Source organism: Phyllostomus hastatus, unplaced genomic scaffold (genome assembly GCF_019186645.2).
Source record: "Phyllostomus hastatus isolate PE091 unplaced genomic scaffold, TTU_PhHast_1.1 phas_scaffold_216, whole genome shotgun sequence".
Lineage (NCBI taxonomy): Eukaryota > Metazoa > Chordata > Mammalia > Chiroptera > Phyllostomidae > Phyllostomus > Phyllostomus hastatus.
Genome location: NW_025334018.1, coordinates 2397873 through 2425278, shown reverse-complemented (window position 1 = coordinate 2425278; position 27406 = coordinate 2397873). Strand labels below are relative to the sequence as shown.

Here is a 27406-nt window from a genome sequence, read left to right as displayed (position 1 = left end):
TGAAGGGCAGATGCCCCTGCTGCACCGAGCTCTCTGGGGACCGCCGTGAAGGTGGAATTCATCCGTGCCTAACAGTGCCCGAGCAAGTTCCTATTGTGGAAAAGCTTTTGGTAGCCAAAGGTTCCCTACCATGCTGTTGCCTTACTGCACACCATCCTGTTCTGGACCTGGCCTTGAGTGTGACTTTTGTTTTCTTTGTGTCCCAGGGTCCCTCCTATGGCTCTTAACAGGATGACCTTCCCCAGTCCTAGAGTTGCCCCTGCCTCTGACAGAGCACCTGAAAGAAATTCTCACCTGACACCCCACCTCAGTCACCTGGAAGTGCGCACTCTGAAGGCTAACACCACTCTTTCCTGCTGACGGGATGCTTGCACCCTGGTTGAGCCAGAGTCCCTCCTGCCCTCCTCAGCCGACCGCAGCAGAGAAACCAGAACCCAAGCCAAAGTATCAGAAACGTGTATTTTTTCTTTTAATAGTAAACCTCTTTACAACAAATATAGTGAAAGAGTTTTCCAACAAAACTCATTAGAATATCGAGGACTTTTTCTTTTCTTATTGTGTAGAATACTAAGAAAGCATCACCATACAGCACGAAAAGAAATATTGAAAACAAATCAACAGCCACACACTTGGACTCGCCCTGCCCAGGACCCAGGAGGAACCCCAGGAGTGTGGGTGATTGTCGGGTGTGGGGGTGGGGCACCTCCATGGCCTGTCCCCTTCCTCCCTCTGGGACTTGAATGGGGAAGACAGAGAGAATCCAGATTCCCCATGTAACATTCCAGCACCCCTCCCCCAATACAAATCCCATTTCTTGTATCAACTGTTCAGGGGGCGGACAGAGGCGGCAGAGGCGGCAGAGGCGGCAGAGGGGAGAACAGAGGAGTTCCCAGGCTCCCTGTCTCTTCTCCTCCATGAAAGCCTAAATTCACCCCCCACCCCACCCCAGGGGATTCCAAAGAATCAGTTAAAAATATATAGATATAGATATTTCTAGATACACTTTTACATCATTTCTGTCTCTCCAAACAAATAAATAATCATTAAGAGAAGGTGCATTATTTCCTTCCTGTCCAAGATGGGGAGGGCTGGATAAGAGTCAGGGGTCAGTCTCGCTGCATTGAGTGCACTGCTGGGGGAAGGGGAAATGGTGTGTTCAACTGGGGTGGGTGGGAGTCCTCCTGCCCACTGTCCCTGAAAGCTGTGGGAAACCTGGGGGGGAGAGAAACGTTGGATGACTCCAGTGATTACTTTGGCAAATGCCCGGTTATTCGGAGGAAGGAGTGGGTGGAGGCAAATTTGGCTTGTGAGAGGAGGAAGAAATGAAGTCCACACTTGAGGTCTGGGTTCCCAGGGACCCTTCATCTGGCCGGCCAGGAGCCCCTATCCCCAAGAGAAATCTTGGGATACTGAATTGCAGAAATGTCACATATTCACTCACAGACCAACCCCTGCCCCTAGGGATAGAGAAGAAAGTATACACACACATCCACACATGGTAATCAAAAGCCAGGTTTGCCATTAAAGGCAGAGGGCAAAACTGGTAAATATTGCACCGTGAATTGCAGGGGCCCTCACCCCCACCCCATATTTAATGGTGGCCAAACCCAGCCCAGAAAAGTGGACAGACTGATGGCGGGAATAGCCTGAGAAGGGAAGGCCAGTCATTCAATGTTTATTGAGCACCTATCATTCAACCATTCACCCGTTTAGCATTTACTGAGCGCCAACTATGTGCCAGGCACTGGGCAAGGCTCTGGGGATGCACACACATAGGACTACATCCTGTCTTTCACGGCCCTGATCAAGTCTCACTGATTCTTGAAACTCCCTCTGGAAACCTGCAGGAAGACTGAACAGGCTGGGAGGTGGGGGTTAGGGTGTGATTAAGGACGGTTCACTGATCAGGTAAGGACAAAGCTTTAGGGAGGAAGAGGAACTTGACTTTTACCCTGAAAGCAGGCCTGGGGTGAGGAAAAGAGGGAATTCCAGGGAAGGGGGTGCGTGTACAGGTGTGGGTTCTGGGTGCACAACTGTGTGTGGAGCCTAGGAGAGGCAGGGCTACGGGGAGAAGCAAAGAGGACCAACTGCTAGATCCTTTCTGACTGAAAGGCAAAACCATCAGAGCTGAGAGTGGAAACAGGTGAAGGAGCGGGGCATAAGGAGTAGGGTTCGGGGAGGAGGGTCACGGAGCTGGAGGCCAGGGCTGTGTGATTGCAACAGCCACCTGTCCCTCTGTAAACACGTACCCAGGCACATGCTTACATGCACACACACAGACGCCTTCAGAGCTCAGTTCGCCCAAAGACTCGTGTGTATGCCCAGACGGCCTCAGAGACCCACACAGCCACACACACACAAGTACAAAGGGACACTGGGACATACAAATACCAAATGTCTTCATGAACACACTAGGTACCTGTGCAGCCACACGCCTCCCTCTGCTTCTGGTTCCTTCCCTGCTTCATGTTGGAATACTGCTAGTGGCTGGGTCATAGAGGTGGGCAAAGACAGTCACCTGGCACAAAACTAGGCCTTGTCTCCTCTGCCTTCAGCCCACCAGGATGAAACCCCAAAGGAGTGCTGCACTCCGTGGGCAGAGGAGCTGGGCTGATGTGAGGGAGTGGGACAAGACCCCAGTCTGCCTGCCCATGCACCTTCGGGTGAGGGTGGTGTGGATCACGGGCTTGGGGCCTGCGCCCTCCAGTTTGATCTGTCATCCAGCCTGAGGTCTCAGGACCTGGGAAGGCAGCAGAGAGGGGCAGGCTGGGGGAGGAGAGGAGCAAGAACAACAGCAGAAGAACCTCATCTGTACAGTACGGGCGTTTGAATCATTATTATTACAATATACTTTGACAAAAATAGAATCTCATTTCATATCAATACAACAACAACAACAACAAAAAAAAAAACAGTTCCTGGACTGTTACACTGCTAACGTTTTCCAAAGGTTGCTATTTACAATTACAGTAGCCAAGAGGGAAGGTAGGATGTGGCCTGGGGGTGGTGGGACAGGAGGTAGCCAGACAATGAGGGTGCCAAGAGCAGGAAGGTGGGGTCCACAGCAGTTCGGGAGTGGAAGGAGCAGGGAAGAGGGCTGGTGAGAGGGGCCAAGGAGGAAAGAAGGGAGGCAGGTCTTCTGCAAACCTCCCAGTCCCATCCTCATGACCCCATCCCAGCAACCATTCCTCTGGGGATGTGTACGTGCAGGGAAGAGCAAGTCCCCTCACTCACACTTGCCTGCGGATGCAAGGGTTCCAGTCCTCAGGCACCACGGAGTGGTCCAGGCCCGCTCCCACTGAGTCACCTCACTCATGCTCCTCTCTCCAGTTCTCCCTGTGCTAGCTCTCTCTCTGTGGCCAGCTTTACAGGGCTGGTGTCAACTGAGAGACAGGGAGCTATTGCACTGTGTATGTTAGAGAAAATGCTGGGAAAGGGAGGGACCCTGACTCACCCCTCGCCCCAGCCCTCTGTCCCTCCTCAGCCCTCTCCTCATGGCTCTCTCTCCAAATGTGCTTCAGAGGGGCCCCGCCTCAAAACCTACACCCAGCCTCAGATTCCCAGCCTTCCCAGTCCAAAAGCTGAGCCAGCACCCCCACACCTTGGAGGTGCAGTCACACAAGAATCAGTGAGTGTGTCGTGTGTGTGTGCAGGGGCACGTGGGGGCCAGGCCTGGGTACTCCACCCCACGTGCCTGTGGCCACAGAAAGAGCCCAGAAGCGGAAACCCTTTACAGAGCTTCTGCCTCACTTTCCCCTGAAACACAGACCCACCATCAAGCCAACTTTGGGGTTTTGTTGTTGGGTAGTTTTTGGTTATTTCCCTCTATCTGGGGGATGGGGTGGGAGGGCTCTGCATGCAGGGCTCGGCACCTGTCCTTTCCCAAAGGCCCATTGGCCCCACCCCCTCCTGCAGCATATGTGTACAACGTGCAAAGTGTCCCCCCCTTCCCGCAAAAAAGAGCTCCCACAGCCAGTGAAAACGGCAGGGGTGCAGAAAGGGGATGAGAGCATCCTCCTCTCCAAAGTGAGAATCCAAATTAAAAAAAATATAATATTAATAATAATATAATAATAATTATACACAAATGTAACCGTCAACAGGACACGGAGCACAAGAAAGGAAGTGGGGGTCGAGCGGGAGGAGCCCAGGACAGGGGGGTGGGCGGTGAGATTGTCAACTCTTCATCTGGGAGGCTGAGAGGAGGGGAGTGGGGATCATCACTTTAAGGTCTGTGAAGAGAGGAGATGGAGAAGGGGGTGTGAGGGGGTGGCCCAGGCTACGGGGCGATGTGTCCCCCACGCCCTTCTCCCTGTAGGGCCAGGTTTCTGGTGGCAGGACCAGCTCTGAGGGGAGACGTTATCGAGCAATAGGACTGATGCTGAAGGAAGGGTTAGGAAATGAGCCTTTGGTGGGGGTAAAAGGGCATCAATGCTGCCCCAAAGGGGCTGACAGAGGGGCTAGCTGGCCAAAAGGCCTCTCAGGTGGGAGATAAGACAGGCTGGGGGCAACGGAGCAGTCCCTGGGTATAGCAGACACTGGCAGATGGGAGGGGTGATGCTACAGTACCCAGGTGTCGAGCCGCATCCTCTTCACAGCTGAGCCCTCGGCCTCAGGCTCTGCGGCTGGGCGCAGCAGGCCCAGTGTGGGCCCGAAGTCCGCCCTTCCATCATCCCGGTCCCCTGTCTCATAGGAGCCCCCAGCTGGGCTGCTGAGACTGTCACCAGGCTCAGGGCGGGTCGCTGGGAACACAGCTGGAGGGGGAGGCGCAGGGCTGCGCTCACGGCTTGGGGACACGGGTTCCGACTTGATGCTGATGTGTGGGTGGGTGGTGACCGTGAGGGCAGCACCCACATGGGGCAGGGGGCTGCCAGGGCTGGCGACAGGAGATGGGGACAGGGTACAGGGGAAAAGAAACAGAAGAGAGGAGGGAGAAGAGAGGACAAAAAAAGTGATGGGCAGTGATAAGACAGAGGGTGACAGAAGACAGAGAATGAGAAGATGGGGGATGAGGAAGAGACAAGCGGATGGGAACAGACAGACCAGGAAAGAGAGATGGCCAAGTGAAGGGAAAGAAAGGAAAGAACTCATATTAGTTTTCTTTCTATCCCATGTCATCTTTTGCAGTCTGGGGTCCCCACTCCACCCCCACCCCAGGCTGGCTGGGGAAGGGGCTCAGGGCAGGTTTCCCAGGCTCATACCTGGGACATTAGGGCTGCCATTTGATGCCTCACATACTGTTCACTGATGATAAGACAACCTCAAAGGGATCCCAGCTCTCAGGAGCCCCCTCTTCTCCCCACCCCTCCACCGTCCCCTGCCCAATATGTGCATGGATCCCCAGGGACTCACATTAGATTGCTGAGAGACACAGGGACCAGGTGGGGCTGCTGCTGCGGCGGCGGCTGCTGTTGTTGCTGTTGCTGCTGCTGCTGCTGCTGCGGCTGGGGCTGGGGCTGAGGCTGCGGAGGCTGCGGCTGTGGTGGCTGCTGGGGCTGTGGTGGCTGCTGCCAGGCGGTGACATTGCCTAGTGACAGCCCCCCAGGTGAACTGAAGGCTGGCAAGGAGGAGAGCTCCGCACTGGTCAGCTGGTAATCTGCGTGGAAGAAAGTAAGGATGAGCCTCAGTGGGCAGGAGAGGACTAAGGCGGGCGGGGGTGGGGGCACCTCCAGGAGGAACATGGAGACGGAAGACGTAGTTCATGACAGACGCGAATAACCGGAAGGGCCCACACAAACCCAGGAAGATGGCACTCTCAGTTCAGAAATGCAAATCCTAATAACCATGACGTGCTGTTTTGTTTTAGTTTCTTTTTTAACAGGACAAAAAGAGGTGGTTTTTTAAAAACAGTGGTTTTTTTGTACTGTGTGTAGGTATCATTTTTAGAGTGTCAATTTATAAAAAGAAGGGTAAAAAAATAAGGATGGTCTAATACATGTTTGTCACTCTTCAACTGCCAAGTCTTCAAGTGCCTTTCTGACACAGAGTGGGCTTGTGGCAAATGCCGGGTGAACGGCACAGCCGAAACAAATTGCCGCGACGACCATTCCACCTTCTGCAAGGTCCTGAGTCTCCTAAAGGCTGTAGACACGTAAGTAGCAACCAGGGACTGAGCTGTGGGCCCACACACACGAACACAGAAGACATGTGTCTGCCCACCAGAAAGGCCTACCAGAGCAGAGGAGCCGTGAGAGAAACAGGTCTGGAGCCCAAAAGGCCAAGGAGCTGACCGAGGTCACCATGAGGTGTCACTCATTAATTTCCAAATTTCTGTCTCAATAAAGAAACAGTGATGTTTGCACTGACACAGAACAAACAGAACCCTGAGATGTTTCACAGTGTCTACAGCACTACTATGTTTCAGGTTGCTTCCTGTTTGGGACAGTTTAGAAAATGTCTCCCCTAAAAAGTATAAACTGATTGCACCGTGGGGAGGGTGGGGGGGGGTGCACAAACACACGTCCCCGCTGCAGCGGCACTAGGCCACCATGCTCTGGAGCCATCTGCTCCAGCCCCCCGTCTTTATGCAGAGAAGACAGCATTATCTGTGCGACACAACAGTAAGGTCATGGGCATGAAAGATGAGGTCCAACTTCCTGGCTACCTCCACTTCCGGGTCATGTGAACTCAGACCAGCTACTTACTCTCTACCAATCGGAGGTGACAATCCTGCCTGTACCACCCAAATGTTATGAAGACTGAGTTAAAACACATGAAGCATACAGACCAGTTAGCACATAGTAAATGTCCAAAGATTTACTTATTGTTATTATTAATTTACAAATGAGGCAACTGCAATGTCAAGTTTGAGGAACTCAATACAGTTAAAAATGGGCCACGGACCTTAACAGATGCTTCTCTAAGGAGGACATACACAGGGCCCAGAGACATGAAAAGATGCTCAGCATCACTAGCCATCAAAGAGATGCAAATTAAAAGCTACAATGTTAAATCACCTCACATCTGTCAGAAAAGCTATCATTAACAAAGCAACAAACAAAAGTGCTGGAAAGGTTGTGGAGAAAAGGGAACCCTAGTGCACTGTTGGTGAGAATGCAGACTGGTGCAGCCACTGTGGAAAACAGTATGGAATTTCCTCAAAAAATTAAAAATGGATCTGCTTTCCGACCCAGCAACTCCACTGTGGGGATTACATCCTAAGGAACCTGAAACACCAATTCAAAAGAACCTATGCACCCCAATGTTCATAGCAGCACAATTTACAATAGCGAAGTGCTAGAAGCAACCTAAGTGCCCATCAGCAAGTGAGTGGATCACAAAACTGTGACAGATTTACACAATGGAATACTACTTGGTACAAAGAAATAAGCAACTCCTACCTTTTGTGACAGCAAGGGTAGAACTGGAGAACATTATGCTAAATGACATAAGCCAGTCGGTGAAAGACAAATACCAATATGATTTCCCTTGTAAGAGGATTCTAATAAGCAAAATATACTAACAATCAAAACAGAACCAAAGGCATGGAAACATGGAACAGACTGACAGTGGCCAGAAGGGAGGAGGTAAAGGGATAATGGTGGAGAGAAGGGGAAGGGACTAATCAAAGAACATGTATGAATGACCCATGGACATGGACAACAGTGTGGGGACTGACTATGGGAGTGGGGGTGGGCTGGGTGGAGGAGGACAAAGAGGGAAAAAATCAAGACAACTGTAATAGAATAACAATAAAAAAAGTTTAAGGAACTTACGGCAGGTCACAGAGAAAGCCAATGGCAGAGAGAAGACAAGATCCCAGGCTCTTTATTACCTTTAAATTTCATCCTAGAGATGGCACATGCTTGCCTCTGGCCTCATAATGTTAGCCAGGAGCTTTGAGATGCTTACAGGTATATTTAAAAAGCAGAGCAAGGTCACAAAGGAGCCCCTAGAACCAACTGTTTCTAACACTCATTTAACAAACAAGGAAGCCAATCACAGAACAGTACATCACGTGCCCGACGTCTCTCAGTGAGGGAATCGTTGAGACTCAACTCCCAGCCCTTCACCTTCCCAGCACACTCCAGCCCCACCTACCTGGAGATTTGGCCCCCCAGGAGGCTTGGCTCTTCTTAGATAAGAGGAACATGGTCTGCAGGCCACCTGGCAGCCCACTTGATCTGCTTCTAGCATGACCACAACCAGACCTCTGCAGCCAGTGTCAACAAGGGGCCAGGCCTGTTCCTTGCCTAAGACATGGCCATAGACAGATCCACCACAGCCAGAACCTGACCTGGGGCCAAGGACTGTAAACAGTAAATAACTAGGCAGCAATGTGTTCGTTAGGGTTTTGTTTATGTACCTATAGTCACCTGAAAACGCTGCTGCTAGTGTACTGCACTGTTGGTGGGAATGCAGGCTGGTGCAGCCACTGTGGAAAACAGTGTGGAATTTCCTCAGAAAACTAAAGATGGGACTGGCTTTCAACTGGTTTTTGATCCAGCTATCCCACTACCGGGATCATACCCTAAGAATCCTGAAACACCAATTCAAAAGAACCTATGCACCCCAATGTTCATAGCAGCACAATTTATAATAGCCAAGTGCTGAAAACAGACTAGGTGCCCATCAGTAAATGAGTGGATCAAAAAACTCTGGTACATTTACACAATGAAATTCTATGCACCAGAAAGAAAGAAGGAGCTCCTACCCTTCTTCACGACAGCATGGATGGAACTGAAGAGCATTATGCTAAGTGAAATAAGCCAGGCAGTGAGAGACAAATACTGTATGATCTCACCTATAACTGGAACCTAATCAACAAAACAAACAAAAGAGCAAAACAGAACTACAGACTTGGAAATAAAGAACAAACTGACAGTGACCAGAGGGGAGTGGGGAGGGATAATGGGGGAAGAAGGGGAAGGGGCAACAAAGAAATGCAAACAAAGGACTCATGGGCACAGACAATGTGGGGGACTGACTGTGGGAGTGGGGAATTGTGGCAAGGCAGCTGCGGGCAGACCCAGCCAGGTGGCGGATTGTGGAGGGGCACAGTGAGCAAGGCAGCTGGCTAACCGGGCAGTCCCACATTCGAGCACAGATAAACCAGGTGAAACCGGGGAGTGGGACAGACTGCACAACCCAGGGCCCCAGCACAGGGAAATAAAGCCTCAAACCAGTGATGAAAACACTTGTTGGGGTTGAGGTGCCAGAAGAAACTCCCAGCCTCACAGGAGAGTCCATGGGAGAGACCCACAGGGTCCTAGAATGCACACAAGCCAACCCACACAGGAATCAGCACCAGAAGGGCCCACTTTGCTTGTGGGAAGCAGGGGAAGGGACTGAAATCCAGCAGAGAGCAGAGCAATCACCACTGTTCCCTCTTGGACCCCTCCCCCAAATACAGCACCACAACCCAGCAAATGGGGTGCCCTGCCCTGGTGAACACCTAAGGCTCTGCCCCTCATACACAACAGGCGCGACAAGACTAAAAAGAAAAATAGCCCAAATGGAAGAACAGATCAAAGCTCCACAGCAAATACAACTAAGCAACCAAGAGATAGCCAATCTATCAGATGCACAGTTCAAAGCACTGGTGATCAGGATGCTCACAGAATTGGTTGAATTTGATGGCAAATTAGATGAAAAAAATGAAGGCTACGCTAAGTGAAATGAAGGAAAAGGCACAGGGAACCAACAGTGATGGGAAGGAAACTGGGACTCAAATCAATGAAGTGGACCAGGAGGAAGAAAGAAACAACCAAACAGAAAAGAATGAAGAAACAAGAATTCAAACAAATGAGAAGAGCCTTAGGAACCTCCAGGACATCTTTAAACATTCCAACATCCGAATTCTAGGGGTACCAGAAGGAGAAGAGGAAGAGAAACAAGTGGAAAACTTATTTGAACAAATCATAAAGGAGAACTTCCCCAATCTGGCAAAGGAAATAGGCTTCCAGAAAGTCCAGGAAGCTCAGAGAGCCCCAAAGAAGTGGGACCCAAGAAGGAACACACCAAGGCACATCATAATTACATTACCCAAGGTAAAAATGAAGGAGAGATTCCTAGAAGCAGCAAGAGATAAGGAGACAGTTACCTACAAAGGAGTTCCCATCAGACTGTCAGCTGATTTCTCTAAAGAGACCTTGCAGGCAAGAAGGGGCTGGAAAGAAGTATTCTAAGTCACGAAAGGCAAGGACCTACATCCCAGATTGCTCTATCCAGCAAAGCTTTCATTTAGAATGGAAGGGCAGATAAAGTGCTTCTCAGATAAGGTCGAGTTCAAGGAGTACATCATCACCAAACCCTTATTTTATGAAATGTTAAAAGGACTTATCTAAGAAAAAGAAGATAAAAAACATGTACAGTAAAAAGACAGCGAACTCAGTTATTAACAACCACACCTAAAACAAAAAGAAAAACAACCTAAGCAAACAACTAGAACAGGAACAGAACCACAGAAATGGAGACCACGTGGAAGGTTGGCAACAGGGGAATGGGAGGAGGAGAGAGGGGGAAAAGGTACAGAGAATAAGTAGCATAGATGGTAGGTAGAAAATAGGAGAAGGGCAAGAAGAGTATGGGAAATATAAAAGCTAAAGAACTTATTACACATGGATATGAACTAAAGGGGGGAATGTAGATGGGAGAGGGGTGGAGGGGAGTGAAGGGGTGAAAATAGGACAATTGTAATAGCATATCAATAAAATATATTAAAAAAAAGAAAAAGAAAATAAATGAAAACTCCCCCTCCTCAAAAAAAAAAAAAAGGATATCCAGTTAAATCTGAATTTCAGATAAGACAATGAATAATTTTTTAGCATAAGTATGTCTTTGGGACATACATTGCAGAAGAATGTCTTTGAAACATACCTAAAAATTATTGTTTTATCTGAAATTCAAACTTAACTGGGCATTCTAAGTTTCTATTGGCTAAACCTGGCAACTTTAACTAGAAGGGCCTCTCCCAAATCAATGGCCTTCCTTGGACCAGGGTGTACCCCAGAGAACATCTCATGTCCCCTCTCTGCCCCTTCCCCTGTCCGAAAGCCACATGCTCACAGCTTAGGCACCCAAACACTCACCTGTGTTGTAGGCAGTGGGCATGGAAGAGAAGGGGAGGCCCTGGCTGAGTAAACTCGGCGTTGCCACGGAAACCACTGGGGTAGTGAGTGAATGGGTAGACTGGGAGGCCCCAAGGCGCTGGGCATTGTTCTGTGGGAGAAAATGGTCTGTCAAGAGGTGGCAGATGAGGGGTTGCTCAACCTTGGCCTTCCACTGCAAGGCCAATCCAGGGTCTCTGAGTCCCAAGGCCCAGAGGGAGGCCTCAGCACAGAGGCCCCACGAACACATAAACGTGTGCTGGTGCACTCACAGACACTGAGAGCCATGGGGAGAAACATGCCGCAGAAGTCCATTCACACCTACACACAGAGAAGGACGCACTTACGCTTGCCCTGTGGCCCCAGCACCAAGCTCTCCTACTGCAAAGTGAGAGAAGGGAGAGCCTCCTCTCCCTTCTCCTCCTGGCTGATCCCTCTGGAATCTGCTCTCTATCCATCACACTGCAGCACATGCCTGGGAAGAAGCGTGCTGGCATCTGTGAGGGGAATGCGTGTGCCTGCGTGTATGCACACACGTGTGTGGGGCTGTTAGCTCCATCTGCCGCTGACTCACTTGTTTATTCCAACTCCACACTGGGGCCGAAACTGCCGCCGTGTTGGCCGCCAAAGCCTGCCTGCCTTTTCCAGCCTCACTGGCCTCCCACCAGGGAGTGAGAGAGGGAGGAGCCCCCGCCCCACTCCTGGATGAGGGTGAATATACAAGTGTGTGTGATAGAGAGAGAGAGAGAGCAGCTGCGTGTGCCTCTGAGTGCCTGTGAGACGGGCTGTGTGCCAGAGGGAGCGCGGAGACAGGGGGTGGGGAGGTGGCAGTGGGGAGCAGGAGGCCTCCCACCAAGGGCAACCCTGGCTTTGCCTTAAGCCTCAGCTTCCCCTGGAAAATGGATTTTATTACCTGGCTGGTACCCCTTCTATAGAGTTCTGCCCTGGGTTCCAAGAATGCTCGGTGGGCCTGAGTAGAGTCAGAGGGCAAGTGCAGTCCAGCCTCTGGGACATATCCCAGGGTACATACCGGGACAAAGCCTAGGGCAAGGTGTGGCCCACTCCTCTTGCACACGCACAACACACAGAGAAAGGTGCTTGCATGAATGCAACATCACAATAAGACATCCATATCATACCAGTCCAAACACATGCATATCCGACCCCTCACCCCTACCCCATTCACCTCTGTATCCCGCTTGGCATTAAGCATAGCTTCTGGCAAATAACCAAATAAACAACAATACACTACACACACAGGCCAAAGAACAAGGGCACACACACACTCCATGCTGGGGGCCACAGAGCAATGGGATGACCTAAAATTCCAAGCCACGGCAAACATCTCACAGCCTCACTTACCAGATCTAAATGGTCCTCAGTCTGGGAGCAGAAATAAAACCAAAGGATGGTTCAGTCCCTTGTCTCCACCTTCCCTTCACACCTGTCCCCATAGCCATCCATCTACCTCTCTGCATGGGAGCAGGACAGCTCCGCAGCCTAGAAGCACAGAGCTTTACAATGTCCTGATGGGTTTCCAGACGATCCTACCTCCCACTGTCTACCAGTTAGGAAACCCTCACCATCGAATTCCCATTCCTCTGTTGTGATCAGATCTCTCCTATCCTCCTTCCTGTCACAGAACATTCTCTTCCACCATCTCCTCTTCCCTTTTACTGCCTTTGAGGCTGGTACTTCTGTGTTCCAACCTTCTGTAAAGCCCTTTGGGATTTCTTCGCAGCCATACTTCCATGATCTTTCTTGGGAAGTCCTCACGGTAGGTTATCCTTCATCTCTCCCGCTGGAAGTCGGCTCTTTCCTCCCTCTACTCTCCCATTCCCCATTCCCTCACTCCATCCAGACCCCACTCACCAAGTGGTGCATTAACCCCTTTCCTCCCTGGGAAGTGATGACCCTGAGGTCAGGTTTGCGGCTGGGGGCTCCAAGCTGGGCGCTGTGGGGAGGTGGAGGCGGAGACTTGGCAGGGATGACCTTGTTTAAGCTGTTGCCATTGGCCACGGGGAGGAGGCCAGGGGAAGCCCGAGCACTGACGTAGCCATTGCCTGGATAAAAGGAGATGAGGGTAAAAGGGAAAACATGGAACCACCCCTCAGCCCTGTTAACTGCCCCCGTGCCAGTACTCCTGTCACCCAGGCCCTGCCAAAGCCATGCTCAGGCTTCGAGTAGGTACTGAGATCTCTGTTTTCCCCTAAACACCCCCCGCCCTTCACTGCCAAATCCCTGGGCTCGCCCTCCTGACTCCAAGCTGTGCGTGCCAGGGCTGGGTGGCAGGGGCTCTGAGGCTGGTGAGGAAAAACTGGCAACTGGAACCACAATGGCCAAGAAGTTCTTCTGCAGCCAAGTCTTCTCCATCTTTTTTTTTTTGGCCTCCGTGGGCAGGAAGTCCAAACCTCCTGATCCCCCTACTGGCCCCTGACTGGGCCCACAATGACCCAGGCTGGCAAAGGGGTAGCAGCCCAGAATTTGGGCCTCAGTGAGGATCCTGCTCACCACGGCAAATCTACCACTCAGGCTGCTCCCTTCACAGTCAGCTGGGGATCCGGTGATGTGGACCAGCACGTGACAAGATGCCCACAGCTCTGGGGAAGATGAGTCATTCACTGGGGTTCCTGACACCGCGGGGCTGACAGTCCAGCCATCACCAGACCATAATTAGGCTGGTGACAACAAGCACAATAACTACCCTTACATTTGCTCCATACTCCACAACCTCTGTGGCGCTTTCACATGCGTACCATCTCATTTAATCCTCACACTAACCCTCAAGGCGGACAGCACACGTTATCATCAGCCCTATGCACAGAAGAGGAAACTTGATGCCCGGATGGCAGAGGTGTTACTGACTTCTCCACGGCCACATGGCCGGATGTAAGCCAAGCTAGGGCCCTACCCCCTTCCACATGCCAGGCTTGAGGGCCCCCAAGTATCACTACTTCCTTAAGGTCTGCAGGCACTTTTCTGGTCCTCTCCTTGGAGAGGGCGGGTACTCACCCGTTTCCCCCATTTCCTGACCCTGTACACAATCACTGCCGAAGAGCTAAAATATGGTGCCTGGTGCTAAGATGGGGGATTCACAAGGGGTGACTACAATCGGAAGTGTCACCTTGTTTTGTTGCCTGAGAACACACTGCTGCCCTGTAAGTGTGGCTGCCTCCATCCCAGTTCTCGGATCACTTTGGGAATGGCAGGACTATCAGGGTGACGTCAATGGTGACATTCGAAGTCACAATCACCAGCACAGGGCAAGAGGGATTATCAGCTATCGGAGCTGGGGAGCAGCCTTTCTTCTGGAACTCACAGATGTGTACACCCAAGTGTACACCTAATGTCTGGGTATTTCCCTCAGTAAGAATGTCTGTGTGTATGTGTAAATGTGTGTGAGTCTGCGCCCACTGTCACTTGGCAACGCCAGATGCATTCACATCTTCCAAATCCCAACCAGACTCCCCTCATTCAAGTGAAAAAACTTGGATCTTCACCTCCAAATGGAAATGTCAGTCCATTCTTATGGTTTGTCCAGAATTCCCTGAGCCTATAGCTCCACACCAATCATTGCAACAGACACAAAAATCCTGGGGCTTAGAAATCCTCAGACTAGACCTCCAATTCAGGCCCTGGGATCTTCCTCTCCTGTAATCTAGGTCCTTCTGGGTTCCCGGGCCTGTGGCCCCAGAGCAGGCAGGCTCCCCGCCCCACCCTCAGGCAAGGGCAGCCGCACTCACCAACAGGGCTGGGACAGGCTCCGTTAGCACTATTGAGGTCACCACCCAGCATGGCCCCTGGAGGACAAATAGAACACTGATGAGCTGAGAAGACACCCCCTCCCTCCGGAGTGAGTCTTAGGGACTAAACAGAAAGAAGAGTCATAGTCCCTTTCCTCAGGAGACAAATAAATGGGCAAATGCTATGCAGACGAAGGGAAAGACTCTCTATTGGAAATGGAACCCCAAGTCCCCATCACTCCTCATTTCCACCTCACCTACTGCCTGCAGCCCACTCACCTGCACTGGCTGGGCGCTGGGGCAGGCCAGGAGACACACTGTTCCTCTGTAGTGCTGGCTGCTGGGGGGACAGGAGCCGTGGGTCCGTAAGGGATGATGTCACCAGGGAAGGGGTGACCAGGGAGCCGCTGGGATTGCTGAACTGCAGTGAGCTCTGGTTGGACACGGGCACTGTCACAGGCATGGCAAAGTTTGGGGCCGGGACAGCTGACTAGACAGAAAACGGAAAGGCAGGGTCAGGCCAGGGTGACCCCTTACCCTAGACCCACTTTGCCTGAGAAGGCAGGCAAGGGTTCTCCTTGTGCTGGGCAGTGTGTCCTAGGGCCAGCAGCTCGGTCTCTCCACCCTGGGCCCTTTCGGAGTCCTGCCTGCCACTCCCACCAAGAAAGTAGGCTGGTGGGAATGCTTTGGGATCCAGCTCTGGCCCAGAGAATGGGAACAAGGTTCTGTTCACTACAGACAGGACCAGGGACACCTGGAACCCCCCTAGTAGAGGTGGGTTAGTCCTCAGCCAGGCAGGACACACAGGGAGCAGGTTAGAGGCCCTGAGTACAGACTCAAACTCACACACACAGCTGTTACAGGCCTGCGCCACGGGTCAGGACATTATTTCACTTGTAATCTCTCACCCATCTGGCCTCCTGTACAGGGTGTTCACCCTGCCTCACTGCCTCTGCCTTCGGCATTCTCTGCCTCCCCTGAACACTGCTACTAAGTATCTGAGCCTGGGAGTGTCCCAGAGGCCCAAGGGGGGCTGTCCCCAAAAGAGATCCAGACAAGAGCTCATTCTCTATATTCTTGTCACCTAAGGATCTCACGTCATCCATACATTTCTTGCTGGTGAGAGGGACACTCCAGGCCTCTCCCGGCTTGTGCTCCATCCAAGTGAGGCTCAGCAAGGGTCACAGGTTTATCACGACCAAGGTCAGAGAGGTTGCTCAGGAGTCACCAACAGCCCCAGCATGGCTCAGAGCAGAACATCCATCAGAGGCAGCAGAGGACCGGGCCAGGGCGCGAAGCCACACCATGCACAAGGAGGCTCTCCTCCATGCTACTACTCACGGCCAGTCTATAACTCTGCATCATTTTATCAAACTCCTCGTCTATCTTTTTATATTTCTCCTCCGTCTGGGGGGTCAGGGCAAACACCTCGTCCACCTCAGGGCTTTCACATTCCCTGTGCTTCTTGTGCAGCGCCTGGGGGGAAGGAGCCGGAAGGGGGGCCAACAGAGAGAGAGTGAGTGGGGCTCACCCCATAGCGCCGGAAGAGCCCGTCGAGCTCCTCACTGGCGCGCCGGTACTTGTCCTCCAGCAGGGGGCTCTGTTCCAGCGAGTCCTCCCCGTCGGGCTCCGGGCTGTCGCAGCCGTTGAAGCCCTTCTTCCTCAGGGTCTGTAACCACACCACTACTGTCAGCAGAGGTGAGAGTCCTCATATGGGCCCATCTCTCTGGAGTTCTTCCAGCTCTTCCAAAGCATTCTAGCTTTTCCCCAACCTCCTTCCTCAGGGGTCCCAGGATCTCCCCAGCCCCCTCCCTCAGTGCCACCCTCCCCTCCTGGGACACTGTGAGGATGTGGCCAGTGTGGGGAGCAGGGGGGGGGGCAGGGGGCGGCACCAGATGCAGGAGTCACACGAAAAGAAAGGTGGGCATAGCCTAGGGAATACACTTGGCAAAGAGACATGTGCTTTCAAGGTGGGGATGGCTCTGGAGGTGGGGAGGGATGGTGGTGCCCTGGCCAGTCCCTGCCTTACCACCCATGACCAGCTCCGGGCAGAGGCACTGAGTGTTTCCCAGGGAGAGGTAGTTAGGGCTGGCTTTGCCCAGCTGAGTCCCTGGGTTCTGCTTATAAGATGGGGGAGAGAAAGAGATGAGGCAGGGAGAGAGAGGGACGAGAGGGAGAAGACAAGCAGGGGACTGGCATTTACTGAGCTACCATGTGCCACCCCATACGCTGTCCTTGCTGAACATCGGAGCTTCTCACTGTGGCCATACAAAGTAGGGACACAGCAGTGGGTCTGGGGCAGATCCTAAAGCTGCCCTCTCAATGTTCAAAACATCCTCATAGACACTTGTTTTGTATTTAAAATGAATGCAAATTTTACATTCCACTGCTGATTAAATGTTTTCTCTAATACAAAAATAAGGGAGCTTCCTCCCCTCCAAGTCTGAACTACAGTCTCACTACTCCAGGAAGGCAGGCCTGTGCCCCACCCTGCGCCCCTCTCACCGGCACAGGTTCACATGCCCGTGCACACAGCCTCAGCGTGAGGAGCAAGAACTGGACCATCTCATTTAATTCCCACAAAACCCTTCAGAGCAGGCATGGGCCCCAGTTCGTGGAGGTGGTGAGCACCAAGGCTTGAAAGGCTAACCCAGATGGCCACGCAGCCAATAAAGGCCAGAGCTTGACCCCAAAGCCTGGGCCCTTCAACAGCCCACAACGGCAGCTCTCTCTGAAACAGCACACAGGGTCATGGGGACCCAAGAAGGGACAGAGACAACGAGAGAGATGAAAACAGAAGGAGACAAAGAAAGGAAGAGGTGCAATTGCAGACTAAAAGCTGGAGAAGGAGAAGACAGGCACAGAGAGTCTGAGAAAAGTCAGGAACCAGAGAGGTCGCGTCACGCACAACAGACAAGAAGACAGACTCCGAGAGAGGGCTGCAGTGGGAGCAGGCTGGGTGGGCAGCCCTACCTGGCACCCACTCACTGCCCCTCCTTTCTCCTCGGCCCAGATTTGTGTGAGAAGATGTGAGCTCCTGTGTTTGTGCACACAGGTGTGGAGCTATGAGGGCAGGTGTACACATGTGCACGCACGGGCAGGCCCACGCGTGCATGCATGCTGCACGGGCAACACAGTGTTCGGAGGCAGGCGGGGATGGGTGGGGTCCACGTGTGTGGGCGCACCTCGATGATGTCAGCGTTGGTGCGGCTCTCGTGCGGCTCGTTGTACTCAGTGTACTTGAGGAGCACCTTGTCCATGTCGGTGCTGGCGTACTGGAACAGCTTGTTGGAGTGGTTGAAGATGATGAGCGCGATCTCGCAGTCACACAGCACGCTCAGCTCATATGCCTTCTTCATGAGCCCAAACTTCCGCTTAGTGAATGTCACCTGCAGGTGGGTGGGTGGGCAGCCAGATCTGGCTCAGTCAAGGCCTGCCTAGGAGCCCCCACCTACAGGCAGCTGGAAACAGCCCCTTTTTGAAAGCTACCATCTCGGGATGACACAGCTCTTTTCTCAGGAGCCCCTAGTCTAGGGAAGAAACAGGCAGAACCCTTCTGCCAACACATGGCCATGACGTAGCCCACAGCAAACTCACTGAAGGCAGAGGATTCAGAAGAACAGACCTCCACATCACTATTCCGGGGATTATAACAAGGTCAGGGAAGGAGAACAGAGGGAGTTCCTGGCTCTTCCCCTGGGGTAGGAAGAGGAAAAGGATTCATCTCGGGAAAGGGGGCGTGCCCAGGTGTGTCCTGAGGCTTGTACGGCTCCTGGGCAGGGGCCCAGGTCTGCCTGGTGGCAGCAGTGGGAGTTCCGGGACACAGGGTTCAGAGAGCTGCAAGGAGGCGGGGCTCCTCTTTTCCCAGCGCAGCCCTTCCCCTTCCATAACAGCCTCCAGAGTACAATTCCTCCAGGAAGTGCTGCTGGAGTGGCTGCAAGGAATGGAGGCAGAGGCCAGCTCCCTGCCCTGACCCACACTGTATGGATCCAGGATGTCCTCACCTGACGGTTCCGCTCATCAGTGATTCGCTGGATCTGAATCTTTTTCCTCCCCATCTTCTCTGGGATCCTCAGTGCTAGGAAGGGGAGGGGATCACTGGGCGCTGGGTCTCAGCACGCCTCACACTGTGCTCATGAACGGTCCGGGACCGGTGCTCAGTTCATGGTCTGCAGGACACTTTCTGTACAGCCTCCTGGGGGGACAGGGAGACGACCGTTAGCCCTAGCAACCCTCAGCCCTGCTCCCTGGGCACACGGGCCAGGCCCACAGCACCTCCAGGAGAGGCTGTCAGCGTCTGAACCCATCCTCAAAATGAGGACACAGTGGCCACTGAGGGGATGGCATGCCACAGCTAGGCACACACTGGGCCTCACTTGCACTCAGAGCCCAGGACTCTGGTCCAGGCCCTTTCCACACCATCGCTACTGCCCTCAGGTTCCAGGTCAGACAGTGCACACAGAGCTCCCTAGTTCCTAGGGGTCTGGGTCTTAGAGAATACCCCACACACTTCCTTCTCCTGGAATAGAGACACCTGAGCTCCTCAGCTGCCCCTCTGGCCTAGAACTATGGTTCTTGTGCTACAGCGTGGTGCAGAGAATGTGCTGAGTGAACACCTGCCAAGTCCACGAATAGCTGGCACAGTGCACCTGTGCCATGACGGGAGTGTTGCTGCACTCCTGTACCAAGCACACTCTAGGGCAGGGTTCCTCATGGAAGCCTGGAGCTGGGCATCCCAGAGTGGGGTTGGGGCCACACACGCCCTACCTCTTCAACCTACCACTTCCACACCAGTCTGCTTCCTTCAGTGGGCCTCAGCCTACAACTTTTTTGGAAGGGTTCTGCTGCTATAAATCAATCAATCATTCAATCAATCACCCTTCTAGACCAGAGGTTGGCCATTTTTTTTCTGTGGGGGGCCAAATAAAACATGTTCCAGGCTTTGCAGGCCGTACAGTTGCAACCACTCTACTGCCACTGCGGCAGGACACAGCTGCAGACGACACACAAACGACTGAGTGCGGCTGTGCACTCAGGAATCTAGGTTTGCAAGAGCAGACACGGGCTGCAGCTTGCAGGTTCCTGCCCTAAAGGGAAGGGCCAAGTCTAGAACCCAAGCTCAGTCTGAATATTGCTCCCCAACCCTGCTCACCTTGAAGCACAAGGGAGAATAGAGAGCCTATCGATGTACACAAATGAGGCTACTGGAAGCGAGGGCACGCAGGCATCAGGCGAGGGTCTGTGTCTCAGTGCACCCATGAACCACCCACTAGTTGAAGGGCATCCACTCCAGGGCCAGAATGGCACTGTACTGTACAACGCTGGAGGCACCTTGGGCTGGAGGGGGCAGAGGTGAGAGCCCAGCCTGAGCCAGAGAAGGCATAGGCTTTCAAGCGTGGGCAGTGCCCAAATAGGCTTTGGGGGGGGTGCTGGAGGCATGAGACCCAGGGTCCCTCGAGCTCTTGGATTCTAGAAGTCTCTGCGCCAGTGGTGGAGCCTTCAGAACAGGGCTCCTGTTTTCTAAAACTTTTCTGAACAGGTCCTGAGAGGAGCCCAGACCACAGAAGTCCAGCCCTTCCCTCCAGAGTCCCCCTTCCACAGAGTCCCTGCCAGAGACCCCACAACAAAACTGAGGGAGGTGGGCAGAGGTGTCCCTGCGGTGTCTGATGACAGACATCTGTAATTAGAAACCCCCTCCCCAGCCCCTATTTCCAATGGCCAAGTGGCCCCCAAGGTTCCACAATAGGTGCTGAAGTTCAGCTTTGGCATCTTGGGATGGGGGGAGGGAAGGCAGGGAATCTGTGGACTTGGGAGGAGCCAGGGCTACCCCTCTCCCCTCTTTCCCACGACTCGGGCTGTCCCTCAGGCCTCCCCTAGCCCAGCTGGAACGAGAGCGTCTACTCTGTCTAGGTATCTTCCGAGAGCCGTGTAGCTCCTTCCCATTCCAGGAAGGGTCCTCTGCCCTTCCCTCTCCCCAGACACAGATGCTCCCCTTTTCCTTGTTCTCAACCTGCTCCAGGGGGCCTGAGTTTCCTACTGTCCACCCTCACGAAGGCCCCAAGACAACACCAAAACCAGCCCTGCCAACCGTGAGCAGCCCAGCAGATACCTGGGCCCAGAACCGCCCACCCCCTGCATTCCTTGCCTGTAAACCCAATTCTGCCAACCCCCACTACAAAGGCTCCAGCACAAAGATTTCAGCTCCCCTGCCTCCTGGTGCAATCCATAGGCAGTATTTTTCTAGAGTTCGGCGGGAGAGGTGGGGAGGGCACACCAAAGGTGCAGGGTGGGGTTAAGAAGAGGGCTTCCTAAACAGGATTCTCTGGTCTGCCTTGGAGACCCCAATCCAGACTAATAAGTGCAGTCAACACAGAACCCCTCTGGCTTATAGCATCCACACGCCCTCCCTCTCCCACTTTACTATCTCCACCTCACCACGCTTTGTTCACAAGCACATTCCTGATGAGATGCAACCTCTGTCAACTCGTGGTCAATAATCTGTCTTCCTCCAAGTCAGGAGAGAACAATCTCTTAGCTCTCGTGACCCTCAGAAAAGTCATTCCTGCAAGCCAACCCCACTCCTCTGGTTCCACCAATTATCTGCTCTCAGGGTGTCTCGTTTTCTTTCTAGCACTTGTCATGGCTGCAGATCCTCACAATTCTGCGCTTCTATTTCATGCCTGGCTCCCCTGTGAGACTAAAGCTCTGTGAGGGCAGGAACGACATCCGTCTTTTTCACCACTCCATCCCCTGGAAGGAGGAGCTCAGGAAATATCTTAAAAGGAGGACAGGACTATTTCATCTTTGTGACCCTGTGAGAAGTCCCTGCGGTCCTTCAATCAGCCCTGCTGCAGGACCAGCTCCTCTCTCCGTCCTCTGTAGAAACAGAACACTTCCTCTGCCAGCTGTGCCTAAAGCTTGTCTAGTTGGAAACCATCTACCTTCCAACCACCTCCGCCCTCAACCTTCTCCACCCTTGGGTTGGCTGGTACAGAGGATGAGACTCTCAAGTCTTCTAAGGAGCAGCCCTGAGCACATGGAGATGGAGAGGATGGGGTTGCTTAGGCAACTGTCGCCTGGCAACCAGCTCCCTGGCTGATCTCCTACACCGCCCCCCCACCCCCGCCTCATGCTGGGGGAGCTGGGATGTGAGAGGGATCAGGGCTGAAAAGACAGGGAAGCCAGAGAGACCCATCCAACAGACTCTGACAGGGAAGTCAGGGCATCATCTACCCCCAGTCCCTGCCAGAGTAGCCGAACACACTTTTTATAATTCCACGTTCTCATGGCCCCTTCTCCACTGCCCTCCTATCTTTTTGCCGACACTGCCAGAGGAGGAGATGCCCCTGCCTTAGGCAGTCCTTTCTCCTATCTAACCAGGAGCCCTCCCACAAAACAGGCTCAGTCTATACCAATCTCTTTCCTCTCTGCTCTCCATTCTACATTACTGCAGTCTTAGAAAGCCCTGGGGCAAAACCACGAACTGACCTCTGACTTTGGAAGAAGGGGTGGCTGGGGCCTGGATGGGCACAAAGGACCCTAAAGTGATGCTATCTGAGGTACAGGGGCCTATCCTGTCCAAGTTTTCCTCCTACCCAATTAGGGAGATTTTAATGAGCACCTGGACCTTCTTTTTTATTAGCACTCTGCCTAATTACCTAACCAACTGTCAGGAGCCAGAGGCCTTGGCATCTGTTCTCCAGATGTGAGCCTTTTCTCCATAGTCTGCCTTGGCCCCATTCTCCCATTCCTCTTCTTTCCCACCTGCTCCCTCCTCTAGGAAGCCCTCCCAGATGAACTGGCTTTTGGCTACTTCTCCTGGTGTACAAGGCTTGGAAGGGCTTAGGACTGCCATGGAGATGGGGGGGAGGGGTGCGGTTAGCCAGGATGGCCTTCATGCTGATGGTCCAGGGGCCTGCCCAATCCTGACCTCAGGCCACAGCTATGACCCCTTCAGTTGGCAGCATCCATGTCAACAAAAGTACCCCCTGGAAGTCTCCGACTGCTTCTGATTCGCCCAGTGGGGCAGTGTGGGCAGGACAGGATGAAGCAGCTCCTGCCTGGGGTGGGCAGTGGGGCAGGGAGAGGTAAGGCTTTCCCAGTGGAGACAGAGGAGCAAAGAGGGAGGGAAGATGGCAGCTGGGCAGCAGAGAAGCCTTTGCAAATGGAGAGCAGAGAGGACGAAGGGTGGGAGGCTCATCTGACAACATTTGGACAAGGAGGGGCTAAGAGGACCAGAGACGTGGGAGATCCAGAAGGATCCCATGGACAGCCATTTTCCCAAGCTGTACTACCAGACCCAATAGGAACATGTGGGTTATATGAACATGCAAATGAGGTGCAGATAGTATGCAAAATGTACCCTACAAGGGGTCTGGGTTTGGAGGGGGCATGGCAGAAGTAGCAGGCCTCAGCCTCCCCCAATGTAACACCTCCTGGTACCTGAGCAATATTCAAACCATTCTTGGGGTTTCAGAATGATGCTATCTCAGTTCCTGTGTAAGAGTGGCCTGGGGCCAGTGGGGGCGGGGAGCGGTCAGAGCTTCTCCTGGAACTCGGTTGCAGCAGCGCTGCCTTTCCTGGGGAGCCACAGAAGTGCCTTCCAATGGCCAGTGTCAGGGGAGTACCTGCCTCCCCTCCCCCATACCTTTCCACCTATATCTGTCCTCTGTTCCACAGACTCAGGGGAACCACAAGGCACCTGCTTTCAGAGCTGCCACGCCAGCGCAGGTCATATGGGGCAGATACCCAGAGAGGCCGAGTGAGCAGCCCCCATCACAGAGCAGTGGCTTCAACCCTGCTCTTCCACACGGTGAGAAAGGCAGCTCTCATTAAGTGAACCTTTTATCCCTCCCTCCCAGGCTGCTCCGGGCGGCAGGCTGTGGACTGGAGGGGAAGGTAGGAGGCGCTGGAGACAGCTGTCATCCCTCCTCCCGCCCCTTCCCTGTGGCTGGGCTGCAGGGCATGAAATAAGCAGCAGGAGCTGGGGGAGGGGGTGACAATCCAATCCACCTGTCACCCCCACAGTCAGGCGGCCTCAAGCAGCCTGCTCACTAATGAGGGAGGAGGCGTGGGTGAGGCAGACACAGAGGGGGACAGACACACAGACACAGGAAAGGAGAAAGAGAAGAGGTAAAGAAGCCAAAAGGAAGGTTGAGCATGGTGCAGAGGCAGACAAGGAGAGCATGGAGGGGAGGGGCAGGGGCAGACAGAGGGGAAGGGACAGCGATAGGGTGGGTGGAGAACAGACACAGGACCCTGATGCCAGGCCTGACGCGTGGGCATAATTCAACAGGACGTCATCCCTGCACTGAGAACTTGCACTCTGGCCAAGAGACAGACAAGAGAAGGGCAGGTCCCCCTTGAGCGAGAGCAGGGAGAGGCAAGGTGGCAAGGGGGTACTTGGGGGCCTGCCTAAGCCAGCTTCCTCCTCCCCTGCTGGAAGGATCATTTCTGCCATTGAGGCTCTGGATTATGCCTAACCTTGAAGGCAGGCAGGTCCTGAGAGTGGGCAGAGGTAAGCACAAGGCCCAAGGGCACTCTCAGTACCCCTGGGTACTGCCTCCATTCCCACCACAGTTCAGTCACTTTCTGAACTGCAGCCCTGGGACCACCTCCCTGGAACCAGAGGCACTGGATGAGGAGCTCTGGAAGATGGGAGGAAGATGAACCCAGTGACAGCCCCAAACACCAGGAGATGGAGCCCTGGATGGGGAACCCTTCCTTCACAAACACTGGGTCCTGAAGTGGGGGGCACTACCTCTCCCAAGTCTGAGCAAAGGCAGTGCCCCTCCCCCCAGCTCCATTCTTACCATCCCCAGCTTGTTCCCCACCCACTGCTCAGTGTCTCCATTCTCCCCGTCTCCCCCATCCCTCCCCACGTGGCAGTCTCCCTGCATTCACCCCAGAGTTCTACAGTTGGCTCTCAAAGGCACAGGTGGGCCCCACCCCCATCCTCCTCCTGCCTTCAGAGTTCTGTCTGGCAGGCTCACTACCCAAACCCCTGGTTCCCACTATTTTCCCCTTCCTCAGGGACTCCCCTCCCCCAGCCCAGCAGCCTCAGGGTTGGGCAGGGGCTATTTTTAGCCTGGGCACTGAGCTAATTTTAACTCACCCACAAGGGACCTGGGGGCGGGCTGTCGGCTAAGGGGGAGGGGGAAGGACCAGTCCAAGAAAGCTGGACCTGGGGCAGGGGTGGTCTCAGGTCTCAGGCACCCTAGGAATGCAGGAGGAGGCAGGGCTTTACAGCCTCAGCTTAAGGGACAGGAATTGACTTGCCAAAAGGAGCGCCCAGTGTGGGAGCCAGGCTGAAAGCCCTCCCTCCAGCTTCCGCTGGACAACTCTCTCGCCCCACCCTAGGCTTCCCACCCTCTTCTCCTTGGCACATCTCCTGGGATGGGGTCATCCTGTTCTCTGCCCAGGAGATGCTTCTCCAGTGAGGGTCTGTCTCCTGAGCCTCCTCCACGGCTTCCCCGCCCCAGCTTGTCCTTCCTGTAGTCTAGCTCTCATCCTTCCTGCAGCAGCTGTGAGGCTGTTCTGTCTCCTGACAGAGGCAGCGGCCAGCCCACCCTCCCAGGCTCCAGCACCTCCCACCCCGGCTCTGGCCTTCCGTTGGTGGCCTCTGGGCTGACTCCTAGGCTGACCTCCTCAAACCCCTGCAAGTTCCTGGAGCCACCCAGTCTGACCTCAGGAAGAATTTGGGAGCAACAGGAGATTGAATTCTAATAGAAAAGGGGTGGGTGGCATCCCAGGGAAATATGGGGGCTCAGGGCAAGGATTCTGGAGACCTAAGTATAGTCCCTGCTTTGGCCCTAAATCACTGTGTGACCCTGAATTAGTCACTGCTCCTTCCAGGTTTCACCCACTGGCCAGTAACAGATGTGTAAAGTGGACTAGGTACTCAAGTGCCCTTCCAGCCTGAACATTCAGTTCCTGTGCTCTTCAGAGAAGCCCAAAAAGAAAAAAGGTCAGGACTGTGTGATTCCATGGAGAGGTAACGGCTAAGATGACCTGGCTGTGTCCACTGTCCTCTACTTTAAGAGCGAAGGCAATGTGGGGGCCAGAAGAGAGTGGGGAGGGGGCTGAAGAGGGAGGTGCTTTCTGAACAGTAACCCCCACAACAGATGGCCAAGGGCTGACAGAGGCTTATGATCAGCCAGGTCAGGTGCCAAGTGGGGCACACAAGGCCCTGGGGGCAGCTTCAGGCATCCCCACCCCATACACACCCGGAAGGCCGATCAGACCCAGGGCTTGGGTCCTGCTTCTGGTTACTGAACAGTGACTGGCCCAAGGTTAGCGTCATGGTTGTTAGTGAAGCCAGTTCTGGAACCCAAGCCTGAGCCTTGCTTCACGCTCCACCCCAGCAGGCCAATCGGGTAATGACTCACTACCTCTCATTTGCATGGGGATTTGCATAGTGTCTCTGACCTTACTCCACCAGGCCCAACTTTTCAATCCAGGACCTGGGCCAGCCAGCAAAACTAAGGCACTTGGGGAACTCCAACTGGAGTTCTTGGTACCTCAAGCCTCCAGTCCCATCTTTCTCCTCCCCAAAGCATTCATGGATGATCAATAACCACCCTTCCCTGTACCGTCTGGAGCTCTCAACCAGCTGGGCCCTCCACTCTTGTCCAGGTCCCTGTCCAGGTAGAGATGGGGGTTGAGGGAGATGTACTTAAAAGGAATTAGATAAAATTCACAGGGTGAAGGGTGCTGGCTCCACAACTGCCTTGTGGCTTCCCAGTAAAAAGTCTCCATTCCCTTGTTTGGTGCAGAGGCTGGGCAGCAGAAGGATGAGGTAGGTGGTAAACTACCTCTATCCCTGTTTTTAAAGCCTGCTCCCGAGAGTGCCATATAAGAGGAAACGGCCTAGTAAAGCAAGCAAGAGAGATGCATGACTACAGAGAGGACTTCCCAGGGTGGAGTTTTTGCCCTCAAAATAGTCTCCAGGGCTCAAATTTGCTTTGTTAGAAGCCACCCAACCAAGCAGGGACAGCTAGTAACACTGGAGTGCATGGAGGTTCTGGCATTACACTCCAAGCAACGGGAACTGGAAGAGGTCAGACAAACTAGCCTCTGCTTGTCCAGTTACAGCATGTACACTTTCAGCCACACCCTCTACAACAATGAAAGCCCAGCAGTGGTCTCTAACCCTGGGAGGTCCTTCCTGCTATCTAACCACCATCCCTCTCACTGTAGCCAACCCTTGCACTGCAACCTAAGCCCATTTCAGTCACCTAGATGAGAGTGGCAGACAGGACCCAGGCCATCCCAAGCCTCAGCCGAGGAGAGGTGGGAGCGGTTGGGACGGTTAGTGTGTCACCTTCCACCTCCCCACCCAACTTCCCTCTGGGGTCTCAGGAGACAGAAGTGAAAGTGGCAGCTGGGGCCTTGGGGGCGGGTCAGCCTGAGAGCCGTTGGGGTGAGCATCATGACACCAGTGCCGGGTCTGGGCTACCTGCCATTGTAGCGGGTGGGCTGATGGGTAGATCAGAGGAGGGACTTCCCTTGGAAATGAGGGTAGGGTTAACAATGGCGTGTGGGCTCCTGGCCACAGGAAGAGCAGGCTGAAGAGAGAAATGTGGAGAAAAGCAGGCAGCAGGCAGTCTCACAGGA

At 53.5% G+C, this 27406-nt stretch overlaps 1 protein-coding gene across 4 annotated transcripts in view; it reads right to left on the bottom strand.

Moving 5' to 3' along the window:
* Positions 1 to 440: 440 nt before the first annotated feature.
* MEF2D (myocyte enhancer factor 2D) overlaps positions 441 to 27406 on the bottom strand; it is a 35116-nt gene continuing 8150 nt past the window's right edge. The window contains exons 3-13 of one of the 4 annotated variants that reach the window (XM_045816432.1): positions 18796 to 18986; positions 17977 to 18180; positions 16323 to 16460; positions 15071 to 15281; positions 14792 to 14848; positions 12921 to 13111; positions 12411 to 12431; positions 11031 to 11160; positions 5353 to 5596; positions 4570 to 4876; positions 441 to 4232 (exon numbers count right to left, since the gene is read on the bottom strand). In XM_045816432.1, coding sequence (XP_045672388.1) covers positions 4221 to 4232; positions 4570 to 4876; positions 5353 to 5596; positions 11031 to 11160; positions 12411 to 12431; positions 12921 to 13111; positions 14792 to 14848; positions 15071 to 15281; positions 16323 to 16460; positions 17977 to 18180; positions 18796 to 18849 — 1569 coding nt within the window. In that variant the 5' untranslated portion in view covers positions 18850 to 18986 and the 3' untranslated portion in view covers positions 441 to 4220. Of the gene's footprint in view, positions 4233 to 4569; positions 4877 to 5352; positions 5597 to 11030; positions 11161 to 12410; positions 12432 to 12920; positions 13112 to 14791; positions 14849 to 15070; positions 15282 to 16132; positions 16268 to 16322; positions 16461 to 17976; positions 18181 to 18795; positions 18987 to 27406 lie in introns of all 4 variants that reach the window. The other 3 variants (XM_045816434.1, XM_045816435.1, XM_045816436.1) reach the window with 3 other exon arrangements.